Consider the following 13,643-nt stretch of genomic DNA (forward strand, 5'->3'; position numbering starts at 1 on the left):
TCTACAGTCAGCTTCAAACTTCAACCCTCGTCGTCGACTTAAAGGCACATTTCCACCTCAGAGATAAACCTGTTCCCAGAGTTTAGTGGCGACACGGAACGAAAAGGAGAGAAAGAAATAAAGGCTTTCACGCACAACAACAGGAACAGATGTTTCCTTCAGAGCTGAGGAGACGACGCACGTTTGTATTTTCACACTTAAGAAAATAAACAACCAGAAGCAGAAAGTCAATTTCCCGACTCTTTTCTTCTTTTGTCATTCCTCGCTTCTCCTTCTTCCTGAAGTTTAACTGGATGTTTGAGGCGACACGGCTGCGGTGTTTATCGGTGTTGTTGTTGTTGATGTTGTTGTTGTTGTTGTTGTTGCTGCAGATAAACAGCTGTTTGTGTCAAACACCTGGATCAACACCTGGATCAGTTTTACTCAGGATGAGAATGAGGATGATGATGATGATGGTGATGATGGTGATGATGATGATGATGAAGATGATGATGATGATGAAGATGATGATGATGATGAAGACGACGACACTGTGTTTTCAGTGGACAAGACTGAGAAAAGTTGAAAATCTTTGTAGAGGTCGCTGTGAAATTTGGAATCATATATTGAGGATATGACACTTTATTAACTGTTATTAATCAATTTTGTCACAAAATACCGATTTGGTTCATGACGTGTTTGTGTGATATTGTTTTTCACTGGAGATAAAAACGTTTATTTGCTTTTTAAGTTTCAAATATAACAGCGTTATAAGCGTCATTAACGTGAATCTTTTGTGACCTGTAAAAACAATTAGACTTAATTATGCTAATCAGGTCACGCGCAAACAAATCAATGTTAATTCACGGCTAAAACCATCTGAGTTTTTATTTTTTTTACTAAAAGACTAACGTTACATTTAACCGCGTGTCTCATTAACCCGGAGTCCGTCACAGGCCGCGGTTCTTCCCTCCGTGAATGACTACGGAGCTAAAGCTGTCAGTGACAAAACACAGCAAATGCTGCCATCTGGTGGTACAGAAACGACATCTTTTCTAGATACTTTTTCATCAATGTCGTTTTTAGAAATTATAAAATGCATTTTAATTGTATGCTACAAATATAAATTTATTGTTTTATATAATATAAAATATTTGATCATTTCTCACCCAAAAAACTTTGGTTTAATCACTTAATAAGAGCTTAGAAAATCAATTGTTAAAATATAAAAAAATTAAGAATAAAGAAACTAATGCTGTGTTTTTATAGAATACTGTCAAATTTATTGTAGCGCAAAGATTAATACCACATTTTTAAAATAAGACTTTAGTGAGAATTAACTTTAAACAACGTTGACATCTGACCAATAAAACTAAGATTATAAAGAAAAACAAATCACATTAGTGCTTTTTAACAGACGCAGACAGGTGAAAAATACAAACCCTGATGAAATATGAATTTTATAAAAGTCCAATATGGACCAGTTCTCACACACACACACACACATGACGAGGCAGCGATCATTATAAAATGCCCATAAAAAGTGATTGTTAAAAAAATAAAGGTTGATGTCAACAACGACTGCAGATGATTTGAACACGTTTAAAAACTTTTTTTTAAAAATATCTTAATATAGTAGTAAACACACGTCTGATGTGGTTCAGTGTGATGAATGAGATTTGATCTTTAGAAACTGTTGACCACTGCGTTAAACACTGAAACAAGTGGCGTCTTTAGTTCCTGTCACTGCATGATGAAGGTTAAAAATTAATGAATATGTAAAAGTCATAGTTTTGATAACTTAAAAAAAAATAAAGCTGTATGTTTGGTTTCTATAGTAACAGTTTCTAAAATCCCCGTTAAAACAAAGTAAGACTAAATGTTTATCTTTGATCTGTGACTGACAGAACTCTGGGCTGAAACTCCAACAGAACCAGAGAAGGTTAAAAACAGAACCTTTCTGAGGCGTTTCCAGCAGCAGCGACGTCGTCGTCGTCATCGTCGTCATCGTCGTCATCGTCGTCGTCATCGTCGTCATCCTTCTTTCTTGTTTCTCCAGGGAAACAGAGACTTTTTCTTTGGTTTGTCCTTCTTTACATCTAAACAAACACAAGAAAACAACAAGGAGAGAATTACATTCACGATGGATGGATGGATGGATGGATGGATGGATGGATGGATGGATGGATGGTAACGACCAATCAGTGACTTGATGATGAACAGAGACTAAAAAGGTTCAAACTTTCACTCGCGGTGACACAACAACCTCACGCCTGCGTTCCATAAATCTCCAGGATTTCAGGCGTTCTCTCACGTTCATGAATTGCAAATGAAGGCGGTTTAAACCGGCGGCTGTTAGAAGGTCGAATTAAGCAGCTAACACCATCCATTTGTCTAATCGAAGGGAAAAAAAAAAAAAAAAAAAAAGAAGAGGAGGAGGAAGGCAGCATTTGGTTTGGTGTTTTTTTCCATTAGCAGTCATTAGATCAAATGAGACCAAAACATTACCCAGCGGCACCTTCAGGGAAAAAAATGCAGTGCAGATTTACGAACACACCCTCACACACACCAACTTCCATGAACCACGATGCTAATGGTGTCTGCTTTAATTAGCAGCAGTGATGGACGTCCTGCTCTGGTTGTTTACACAGAGGAGGTCACATGATCAGAGCGGAGGTCACATGATCAGAGCGGAGGTCACATGATCAGAGCGGAGACACTCACTGAACGTCGTCATCATCATCTTGTTGAACTCCTCGTCCTCCTCTTCCTCCCTGGACGTGACACAGAAATAAAACAATTCTTGTTCATTTTTCACGGATTTTAATTCAACACCAGTTTTATTTGATGTAACTTTTAACACAGACGGGTTTAAAAAAAAAAAATTTAAAAGTGTGTGTTTGATATTTTACTGCGTTTGATAATACTATATCCTCTCATAAAAAATAAAAAATCATAAAATATTCCACACGTTAAACCTGAGTTCTTCTCAGTGCTCACTACTCCAGGCCTAGACTGCTGGGGGGAACTCCCATAAGAAAAACCAAAATCCTTTACACCAGTTGAATTCAGCAAATATATATGAACCCGTGCCGTGACCCGTGACCTGTGACCCGTGACCCGTGACCCGTGACCCGTGACCCGTGACCCGTGTCCCCCACCTGATTCTGTCCTCGTCCAGACCCTCCACGATGGCGTTTCTGTCGTTGACGATTCCCACCAGTTTTTCCATCAGCTGCTGCTCCCGTTCTCTGTCCCACAGTGTTTCCCCCCCCGGCTGCTGCCCCTCCAGTTCCTGAGTTTTCCCTCTGGACAAAAAAAAAAAAAACCATCAACAACAACATCAACAACGACGACAACAACGACAACAACAAAAACAACAACAACAACGACAACGACAACGACAACATCGACGACAACAACATCAACAACAAAAGCAGGTCATTATTCACACACTCTGGACCAGCGATGTGTTCTGTTTGTGTGGATCTTCACCTGGTTTCTCCATCAGTCTCCTGATCTCCTGCTCCACACTCGGCTGCTGCTCCTCCAGTTCCTGAGTTTTCCCTCTGGACAAAAAAAAACAAAAAAACATCAACAACGACGACAACAACGACGACAACAACAACAACAACATCAACAACAACAACAACATCAACATCAACAACAACGACATCAACAACAACAACAACATCAAAAACAACAACAACAACAACAACATCAACAACAATGACAACAACAACGACAGTAAAAACGTCATATTTACTCTGAGTATTTACAGGAAATATTTTTTTTAATTTCTGTTTAAAACCCTACACCTGGAATTAGTCTGAACGACATGAATTTGTCAACATTTAAACTCAGTTTAAAAAAAAAAAAATCATCAAAATGTTGAGACTTTATTTCATTTACTTTCTGTCGACTCAGATCCCGTTTAGAGGAAAAGTATTTCAACGTACAACAGTAACGGCTTCTACCTGTCTCTGATGCAGTACTCTGTACTCTGAGCTGTGTACTCTGAGCTGTGTACTCTGAGCTGTGTACTCTGAGCTGTGTACTCTGCTGAGCTGTGTACTCTGAGCTGTGTACTCTGAGCTGTGTACTCTGAGCTGTGTACTCTGAGCTGTGTACTCTGAGCTGTGTACTCTCCTGTTCCAGGACGTCCTGCTGGGGGCAGGAGGAGGGGGGACACTGGGAATTCAAACTGTCAACCTTCTGGCTACAAGTCTGTCCCACTGACCGCTGTGTCAGTCCACCCTGCACTCTGTATGTGTGTGTGTGTGTGTGTGTGTGACCTCACATGTAAACCAGTTCGGACTCCCGGCGAATGGCCACCTGCTTGTTCCTGATCAAGTTGAACCAGTCGACCATGAGCTCGTCCATGACCGCCTCGTCTTCACCCTCTGACACACACACACAGCAGACAGTGGAGTGAGTGTGTGTTGGTCCCAGTGTGTGTGTGTGTGTGTGTGTGTGTGTGTGTTCTCTCACCTTCCTCACTCTGACGCAGCTTCATCTCCAGCTCCACTCCCGTCTTCTCCAGATCGTTCAAACGATCTTCGATGTCCTGAAGTTCTTGGAGGATTTCCTCCGTGGGGATGTGGTCGGGCTTCACCTGCGGACGCCGGACAAACACTTTACTGGAGGCAGTGGTGGTCCAGAGTGACCCCCCCCTCTCTGCCCCCCACCAGGGTACTGTGTTGATCTGAGCTATTCTTTAGTCGCTGCTCTAGGCCTAGACTGCTGGGGGAACTCCCCGGTTAAACTGTGACAAATATATTTACACCATATTCAGTCAAATGTGTTGGTGCAGGTTTGGTACCTTCACAGTCTTGGACCCGGTCTTGGTTCCCGTGGTCTGAGCTCCTGCACCGTTCTGTAATCCTGAAGAAGAAGAAGAAGGAAAAAAAAAATCCACCAATCAGAGCGAGAGAACGACACCAACGTGACTATGTTTGGAAAAATGAACGACAAACTGAAATGTTTTTACCTTTCTGTGAAGGTGGAGTGACAGAAATGATGGGTGTAGAAACCCTGGGGGGCGGGGGCCCGACTGGGGTCTCTGTGGACTTGTTGGTCTGTGGTCTGTGGACAGAAGAGACAGCAGCCAATGAGAGTCAGCGTCTGCAGCGGGCAGGTTGTTAGTACGACGCCCCGTGTCCACGGGAGTCACGTGAGCGAGAGGACGGGTCATGGGGGGGCGGGGGGGCAGGGGTTGAACATATGCTGCTCCACAGACAACTGAACACAGTCACAACAGAAATACATGTGAGGAGACATGTGGACGAGCAGCAGGTCCAGGCGTCCAGTAGGGGGAGTGGTTGGAGACACGGATCAGAGGACGGATGGACGGTGACAGAACATCAGGGGACAAGAAGTCCTCGCACAGTCAAAGCTGCAGTGCATGATGGTTGGCTTCAAGCCTTCCTGACATCACACCGACTGTCTGAACCAGGGCTGTCAAACATATGGCCTGTGGGCCAAGACCGGCCCGCTGCGGGGGTTCAATCTGGCCCAGTTGATGAATTTTGAAAATGAAAAAAAAAAGTTCAAACACTTCATGTTGGTGATGTTTTGTCAAAATATATTTCACTAAATTTCTACAGAATCATCCCCCAAACGGAAATGAGTTTGACGGCCCTGGTCTACACCGTCCAGGTCGGACCCCGCCCTCGACCGCAGACTGCTGCGACCGCTTCGATTCTCAGCCGTAAAATGATGAGGAAGAACTCACTTTGTATCTTTGGCGACCGGTTTGAGCCTGGACCTCCAGTCTGCAGGAGACTCGTTCTCTGAGGCTGAAGAGAAACAGAAAAAATGAAGTGTTTTATTCCCTGAAAAGAGTTTAGAAAAGAAGAGAAAAGAAAACCTGGAATCACGGTCCACTCTGAAACCGATTTCTTTGATTTGATTTCACAGCCACGTAGGAGCACGGTCTAAGTTTGGACCAGGTTCAACAGGTACATGAAGTCGTGAACATGAGTTCGACCTGAGGCGTTGGGTGACGCTCGGCCAGGATTTGGACTTCCTCTCTCTGGAGTCCTGGCTCTCAATTTGCTTCGACTTGCTGGACTCGGAACAGGACTCGGTGCTGGACTCTTTCTAGCAGCTGAGGTTGTAGCAGGCGATGGAGAAGAGGCGGGAGCCGAGGCAGAGTCGGGCGTCTTGGTGTCCAGTGACTTCAGATCAGCCAGGAGTGAAGGGTCAGCCCTCAGCTTCCCCCTCCCCCTCCCTCCTCCTCCTCCTCCCCCTCCCCCTCTGACCGCAGCTGCCTCGTTCTTGGGAGTCTCCACCTGAGGCGGCCTGAGGAACAGTGGAGAAGAATCGTTACTGTCGTCAGTTCAAACACTTACCAGCAGAGGTCAGTGAAAGCGATGACTCACTTGTCAACTTTCTTCAGAGCTACAGTCGTCCAGGACGGCTTGTTGTTGTTCTTCTCTTCGCTCTTCTCCTCAAACAGCTTCTTGGAGATGAACGCGGCTGCAGCTGCTTTGGTCTCAGCGTCTCCCGGTTTCAAACCCACACCCTTCTCAGCTGCCCCCGCTGCCCTGGCTCCGTCTGCACCTTTGAACGGTTTCGGACTTAAGTCCCTTTTTCCCGCACCACCGACATTTACAACCACAGACACGGTCTGTCCTGCTGCCACCTCCTGGACCCCGCCCCTCGTCTGTCTCCCCGTCTTCATGTCCACGTTAACAGCCGACGTCGTCGTCTTCGTCTCTGTTTCTGAGCTGTTGTCCAAATCAAAGAACTTCATCTTGGACTGCACCGTCTTGGCTGCTGCGGTGGAGAGGGGGGGGGACGGGGGGGAGACACGGGGGGCCGGGGTGGACATGTTGGGGGCCGGAGAGACACGGGGGGCCGGGGTGGAGATGTTGGAGGCCGGGGTGGAGACACGGGGGGCCGGGGTGGAGATGTTGGAGGCCGGGGTGGAGACACGGGGGGCCGGGGTGGACATGTGGGGGGCCGGAGAGACACGGGGGGCCGGGGTGGACATGTGGGGGGCCGGAGAGACACGGGGGGCCGGGGTGGACATGTGGGGGGCCGGAGAGACACGGTTGGCCGGGGTGGAGATGTTGGAGGCCGGGGTGGAGACACGGGGGGCCGGGGTGGACATGTGGGGGGCCGGAGAGACACGGTTGGCCGGGGTGGAGATGTTGGAGGCCGGAGTGGAGACACGGGGGGCCGGGGTGGACATGTTGGGGGCCGGAGAGACACGGGGGGCCGGGGTGGACATGTTGGGGGCCGGAGAGACACGGGGGGCCGGGGTGGACATGTGGGGGGCCGGAGAGACACGGTTGGCCGGGGTGGAGATGTTGGAGGCCGGGGTGGAGACACGGGGGGCCGGGGTGGACATGTGGGGGGCCGGAGAGACACGGTTGGCCGGGGTGGAGATGTTGGAGGCCGGGGTGGAGACACGGGGGGTCGGGGTTGGCCTGCTGTTGATGGTGGTGGAGGTGGTTTCACACGTGGTTCTTGAGGGTGGGGGTTTGGAGACGGGTGGCGTCCGACTCTCTTTACCAGGGAACGATGGACCTGAAGCAGGAAGTGGAGGAGAAGACGAAGAGGAAGCTGTGTTGGACCACGATGACGGAGCGCTGGGGTTCTCCTTCCTCCATGTTGGTCCCAGTCTGGGTGGAGCCTGGACGGAGGTGGAGGTGGAGGTGAAGGTGGAGGTGGTGGTGGTTTTGGTAGAGTCTGGTGGAGGGGTGGGTTTGGGAAAATGAGTGTTTGTGGGTAAATTCCTGAAGGCTGTACTGGAGGCTGGAGGTGACAGAGACCTGAGGGAAAAAAAAACAACTTCTGGTTGTCATCAGGAGGCTGAGGGAACTGGAGCTCAGAACATTCTGGATGAAATCTGGGAGAAACTGAATTCTACCAGGCAGACAAAAATGTAACAAAAAAAAAAATTTTTTTTGACTATATTTTATAAATGATACAAAAATTTCTAACAACAAATTGTAAACAACGGAGTTCAGGAAAGAATCTTACTTTGCACAGTTCCTGTGATACAGCTTTCCGTCCACAAGATGTCGCTGCACTAGGTGAACGTGCTTGTCACAGGAAACACATTTGTTACTCAGTGTGCCCGTCTGATGTTGTCTGTCAGGGGGGGCAGGATCCTAAAAAGAGCAACAACAAAAAAAAATTATTTAAAAAAAAAATATGAACCGAGTTCAATATTTCTAATCATTAATAATAATAATAATAATAATGACTTAATGACTTTTTGTCATTATTCTAGTGTGTGAAGGACACAGCACCTTGGGGAAACTTCTAACTTGTTTTGGAGAAGATGAGGGGCGTGTGACGTTGGCGGCCCGGGGGGGGCTGTTCTCTCGGGCAGGTTTAGTCGGGGGGAACACCTTGGCGGTCACCGCCTGGTTCTTCTTCCCAGATGGTTCGTCAGTGGCGGCCTCTGCAGGACGCTTTATGCCCCCCATACCACCGACTGTGTGCAGACGTAAAGGTCATAAGGTCAGAATGAAGTCAAACCAGGAGAGACGCCGTCAGACACGAGGCACTCACTCGGGTTTCGTCCGTGGAAGTAGTTGTAGTACTGCGAGACGTAGGTCAGGATACTCAGGCGGTCGGGAACCTTCATGGCGACCATGTCTTCGGCGTCCAGCAGAGCGGGAATTCCCAGCTCCGCCTCCGCAACTCCGAACGCCTGCAGATGCAAATGAGTTCAGTTATCAGAGGAAACAGAAGCAGCAACAAGAGGAAGGAGTGAAACCAAACCGAGGGTCCTCGAAAAAATACAGTACGCAGGAATTAACCCTGAAGTAAACCACAGACTCAACAACATCATTTCAATGGAAGAATCCAGAGGTTTTCAATCAAACTTTTTGGTCATTGTACACTTTAAACCAGTGACGGGGGCAGGGGGAGGGGTGGGCTACACACACCTGTCCACCAGGGGTAGCTGAGACCTCAGTGTAAACATCCGTGACTTCCTCCTCTGTATAAACAACACATTTCCTTTCAGAGGTTCAAATCTGCCCACAGAGCAGATCTAGACTTTCATCTGGATCAGATCTGGAGCGAGTCTGGACTGGAGCGAGTCGGGACTGGAGCGAGTCGGGACTGGACTCTCATAGTTCCACTGAAACCTGGGAAACTGAACCCCGGACAAGCAGAGACAGGCCACGGAGCGGCAGAGGAAAAACCTCAGCACGGTCGTAAAATCAAGGTTGACCCTGGTGGACCATCGGTTACAGCCGTGATGGTGACACCTGGTGTCGGACTCAGACACATGGTCCTTCCTGACCTGGTGAAAGGTCATGGTTCTATAACCGGTCCACAGTGTCTCAGACCTTTCCTGGTATCCAACCCACTTCACCTGGTCCAGTGAGGACTAGTCAGCGTTGGCTCCTCTCTTTCTAACTCTGTGATTGTGAAAACACAGCTGTTACTTCACGTCCGTGACGCTGTTGAAAATCTCCGTCTACGTGTAGCAACACTTCAGGCCTGCAGGGGATCGTCTTGATTCAAACAGGTCTCTGCAGAATCAAATACCACCAGGTGAAAATAAAACATGTTACTGGTCTCTGTTTCACCATCGTGATCGTCACTGATCACTTCAACCACCAGCGCCACCTGCTGTTACAACATACATCTCATGGTCTGTTCCATGATGTCATCACTTGTTATTACGAAACCAAACTTCCACCCTGACATCATGTGACGTCCCATGATGCTCAGTGAACTTCCTGTTGACGTTTGGTGCAAACTGTTGTTAAATAAAGTATGAACTTCTGAGGTTTCAACGTTGACATAACGGAATCGGACGATACCATACGTGTCACGATACGATATATTGCGATAAATTGTGATACATTGCTCCATACGTGTCACGATACGATATATTGCAATAAATTGTGATACATTGCCGTGATAAAAATCAATCACTGATGGAGGATATTGATACGGTATCAGGAAATGAAATCTCATTACTGAACCAAACCACGAGTGTCTGAAGCTGAAACCAAAATATATTTGTTTATTATATAAACAGACTGTGATTTAACTACTAACCAGTGACTAGTGACTAGTGGTTCGAGTGTAAACAAACACCAGGCTGGTTGAACCACAGACACATCAGTCACATGACCTGTGTCTGACTGACTCCTCTCCTCGTCTGTCCATCATGTCCCACTGCTTTACTGCGTGTTTTCCTCTAAATAGGAGTGCTCCTGACACTGTGTTCTATGGAAGACCTGACCACAGGAACTGAGGTCACACAGGTGTGTGTCACTGACGTAACAAGGACTAGTCATTTTCTCATTAACTACCACTCCTTCACCAGTCTGGATTCTTCAACCATTTCTTAAAAATAATCTGTAAAATAATCTGTAAAATAATTCAGTCCAGAAAAACCAAACTACGTTCATAAAACTCCAGATTCCTCCCGTGTGTTTGTTCACTGATCAGGTAAGAAGTCGGTCAATCACCGGTTTTAAGTGAGAGTGAGGTGAGAAAACGCAGCCGGTAAACAAGTCTTACCAGTTTGTTGTTGTCGTAGACGTTTTCTTTCTTCAGCGAATCAAAATTACTGCAACAGAAAAGAGAAACAACAACAAACTGTCACTCAGTAAATCCTGCTGTTGACGTTGGTCAGAAACCAAAACCTGTTTTTTACACCACCACGGTATGTTGAACATCCATCACGACGTGTCAGTGTCACCGCCAGGTCACATGACCACAGGAGCAGCGCTCCGACGCCATTACAGGCCACAGTCGTCACTGTCACGAAGGAAGCTAAGCTAAAAACACTGGAAATGAGCCTGAAATCAGCGGTTAGCGCCGCTACACGGAGGCGTTCCCTGATGTTCCGTGATTAAGAACCGGAGCAGCTGTTCCTTCTCCTCAACAAATGAAGAACCTCGATCTGCCAACATGAGATTCCTGGGACCAGAACAGTGTGACGAAGGGTCAGGGGTCAGGGGTCAACTCTGATCTAATGTGGGAAAAACCACGATTCACAACAAATGACTATTTTTACCCCACGGGAATTCCGACTTAGTTAAATTCCAAGTTATTTATTCTGTTAATTCCAGACCCCCCCTGCCCCCCCACTCCACTCCCCCTCATAAAGACGTGTTGTGTTCAAGGTCACGTTGGACAAGGACAGTGTTCAAATCCTGAACTTCAACAGAACTGAATCAGCAGAAGAATTAAAGTAGCAGTGACGTCATAATCAGTTCCAAAGTTTCCTCACTTTTTCCCACAGATTTTAACAGTTCTGAAAAAGTAAAGTTAATTATTAATTACATCTGAAATTCATATGTTTCGTGATTTCCGGTTAGAAACAGTATAATTAATACATTTTATTGATACTTAATCAGATTCCATTGATCACTTTTAACTGATCGAATTGGTTTATTATGTTTATGAAGTTAAATCAATGTCAACGATATCCCCCACGGAGAATCCCGGTCCATCAAGATCACGATCACTAGTCGGATTAAAACTGTTGTTAATCCCGACCTTGAGACTAAAATCTGGAGTTGATCCTGATCCCGGTTTTGCCACAGACCCAGGAAGTTTAGTCTCTTCCTGTCGTCGTGGTTTTGACCGTTAAACACCGACAACGATCTCCTTTTCTTCCATAAACCGACAACTTTGTCGTGTAAACAGCCCGGAGTCGTTAAAGGTGCGTTTAAAACGGTCGGACACTTCAGTTACTTCCTGCGCTCTCTCTCGGATCTCGGCACTTACATGAGATCGGGTCTGTGTCTGTGGATGAGGGCGCAGAACGCCAGTCCGTCCCTGAACGACGTGGTCATGTTGGTGATGGAAACGTCCCGGTATCCCTCACACCGGATCCGGCACCACTGCTGCAGCGCTTTCACGGCCGACATCCCGGAGCTCGGAGAACGGACACTGCGGAGGAATCACCGAACTGCCGCCTCCTCCTGCTGCCGCCTCCTGCTGCCGCCTCCTGCTGCTGCGTCTCCCAGAACGGACACTGCGGAGGAATCACCGAGCTGCCGCCTCCTGCTGCTGCCTCCTGCTGCTGCTGCCGCCTCCTGTCGCCTCCTCCTGCTGCTGCTGCTGCTGCTGCTTCTTTCTCCTCCGACTTCACTCAGCAGCAACAGAAGTTCATGAAGTTCCAGATCAGTCCGGACACGTTGGTTCCTGACACTGACACTGAGCAGAGGTGTGTCGGAGTGCGGGTGAGTGCGGGTAAGCCCCCCCCCCCCCGGCCCCCCCAGACGAAAGGAGGTGGGAAAACCTGGGTGACGTTGCAGGGAAGCAGAGACTTTTTCCCCCCGTGTTTTGTTTCGTTTTCACTGTGGTCGTGTGTGGAGTGAGAATTCCTGTAAAGGAACACGATTTCCTGTCAATCCTGATGTGATGATGATGGTGGGAATTCTGAATAAATTATTTATTTATTTTTTTTTTAGGTTTCTTTCCGTCTCGTAAAAAAACATTCAATGTAAAGTTGCTTTATTTTAACTTGTACTTAGGCCGTGACTTTATGATAAAACCAAACAGGAAGTAGCTGTCAGTCAAAGTTGTTGTTGTGTTTTAAAAGCAACAACAGGTTCAAGTGTCAACACGTGGTCAATATTCATATAAAAGTAAAAATGTATTTTATTCTATTTATTTTTAGTTATTTTAAAATGACTAACATTGTGAAATTATTATTTTCTTCAATTGTTTGTTTGTTGTTTGACTTCCTTCAGTGAGTCGCCCCCTGTAGGCTGATCCTGCTCCTCCCCCCACCACTCACTTCAGAAACCGAGGACGATGTTTGGTGGTAGGTGTTCCCCTGTTGACGTTCCACCACAGTCAGTGTCTATTTACAGGCCTGTGACGGTGGAGGGATGACGTCAGCGTCGACTGGAGCAGGTTTGGTCGGTGCGTCCTGTCCTGTCCTGTCCTGTCCGTGTGGGCGGAGCTTGTATTGTGAAGTCACCTGACACCTGCACATGTGGTGCTGAGCGACAACACAACAAGGAGACCGGCTGCTGTCGATAGATCCAAGAATAATAGACTGTATCTACCCAGGGACTCACACTGGAGCTGCTCTATGAGAACCAGCAGAAACTTTTCTTAAAGCTCCGTCCTGATTGGCTGTCTCAGAAAATAGAATAGACGGCAGTCACGGATATTGTCCATAACAGTGGTTCTCAATGGGGGGGGGGGGGGGGGGCGTTGACCATAGTCCTACAAAAGGCTACACAAAAAGTCCAGGAACCACTGGTTTGTGTCCGGCCTCCTGTGCTGTAACGATGTTATTCCATCCTTCGTTTCCTCTAAACGGGATCATAATTTATTGAATTTACTTAAAAACCTTTGACTCTCCAGGTTACTTATTTCCCATGATCCAACATGTTGTCAGTGTGGGTCAATGTTGGTCAACATTCCTCCTGATTTCCTTCCTGACTTTAAATAAAGTATTATCTGTGACCACTACGGTGGTGCAGTGGTTGGATCCTCGCCGGCCAAGCAGAATATCTCCAGTTAGATTTCTCCCTAAACTCCATTGTTTTTTGTGTTTTGTGTTTTTTGTCGGGTCTTAGACCCAGTTTTCTTCTTGCGTCGGAGAATCTGTTCCTGTGAAGTCACATTGTGTCTCTCTCCACAAGCGCAGCATTCAAACGCCCCACACCGAAAATATTTAATCCTCCCAAATCCAGACAGGAAATGCCCTT

The 13,643-nt window shown here is 47.0% G+C and overlaps 1 protein-coding gene across 1 annotated transcript; it reads right to left on the reverse strand.

Annotated features, from left to right (window-relative positions):
- Positions 1-871: 871 nt before the first annotated feature.
- Positions 872-11,933, reverse strand: LOC103383271 (MICAL-like protein 2). The gene is made up of 16 exons (XM_025058441.1): positions 11,701-11,933; positions 10,486-10,534; positions 8,509-8,650; positions 8,244-8,431; positions 7,972-8,102; positions 6,363-7,760; positions 5,969-6,282; positions 5,714-5,777; positions 4,970-5,064; positions 4,802-4,863; positions 4,471-4,594; positions 4,280-4,382; positions 3,475-3,548; positions 3,141-3,285; positions 2,704-2,753; positions 872-2,078 (listed from the first exon to the last, which is right to left on the reverse strand). The coding sequence occupies exons 1-16, from the start codon at positions 11,841-11,843 to the stop codon at positions 2,014-2,016; spliced, it is 3,147 nt and encodes a 1,048-aa protein (XP_024914209.1). The 5' UTR covers positions 11,844-11,933; the 3' UTR covers positions 872-2,013.
- Positions 11,934-13,643: the final 1,710 nt, after the last annotated feature.

This window comes from Cynoglossus semilaevis, chromosome 9 (genome assembly GCF_000523025.1).
Source record: "Cynoglossus semilaevis isolate Cse_v1.0 chromosome 9, Cse_v1.0, whole genome shotgun sequence".
Lineage (NCBI taxonomy): Eukaryota > Metazoa > Chordata > Actinopteri > Pleuronectiformes > Cynoglossidae > Cynoglossus > Cynoglossus semilaevis.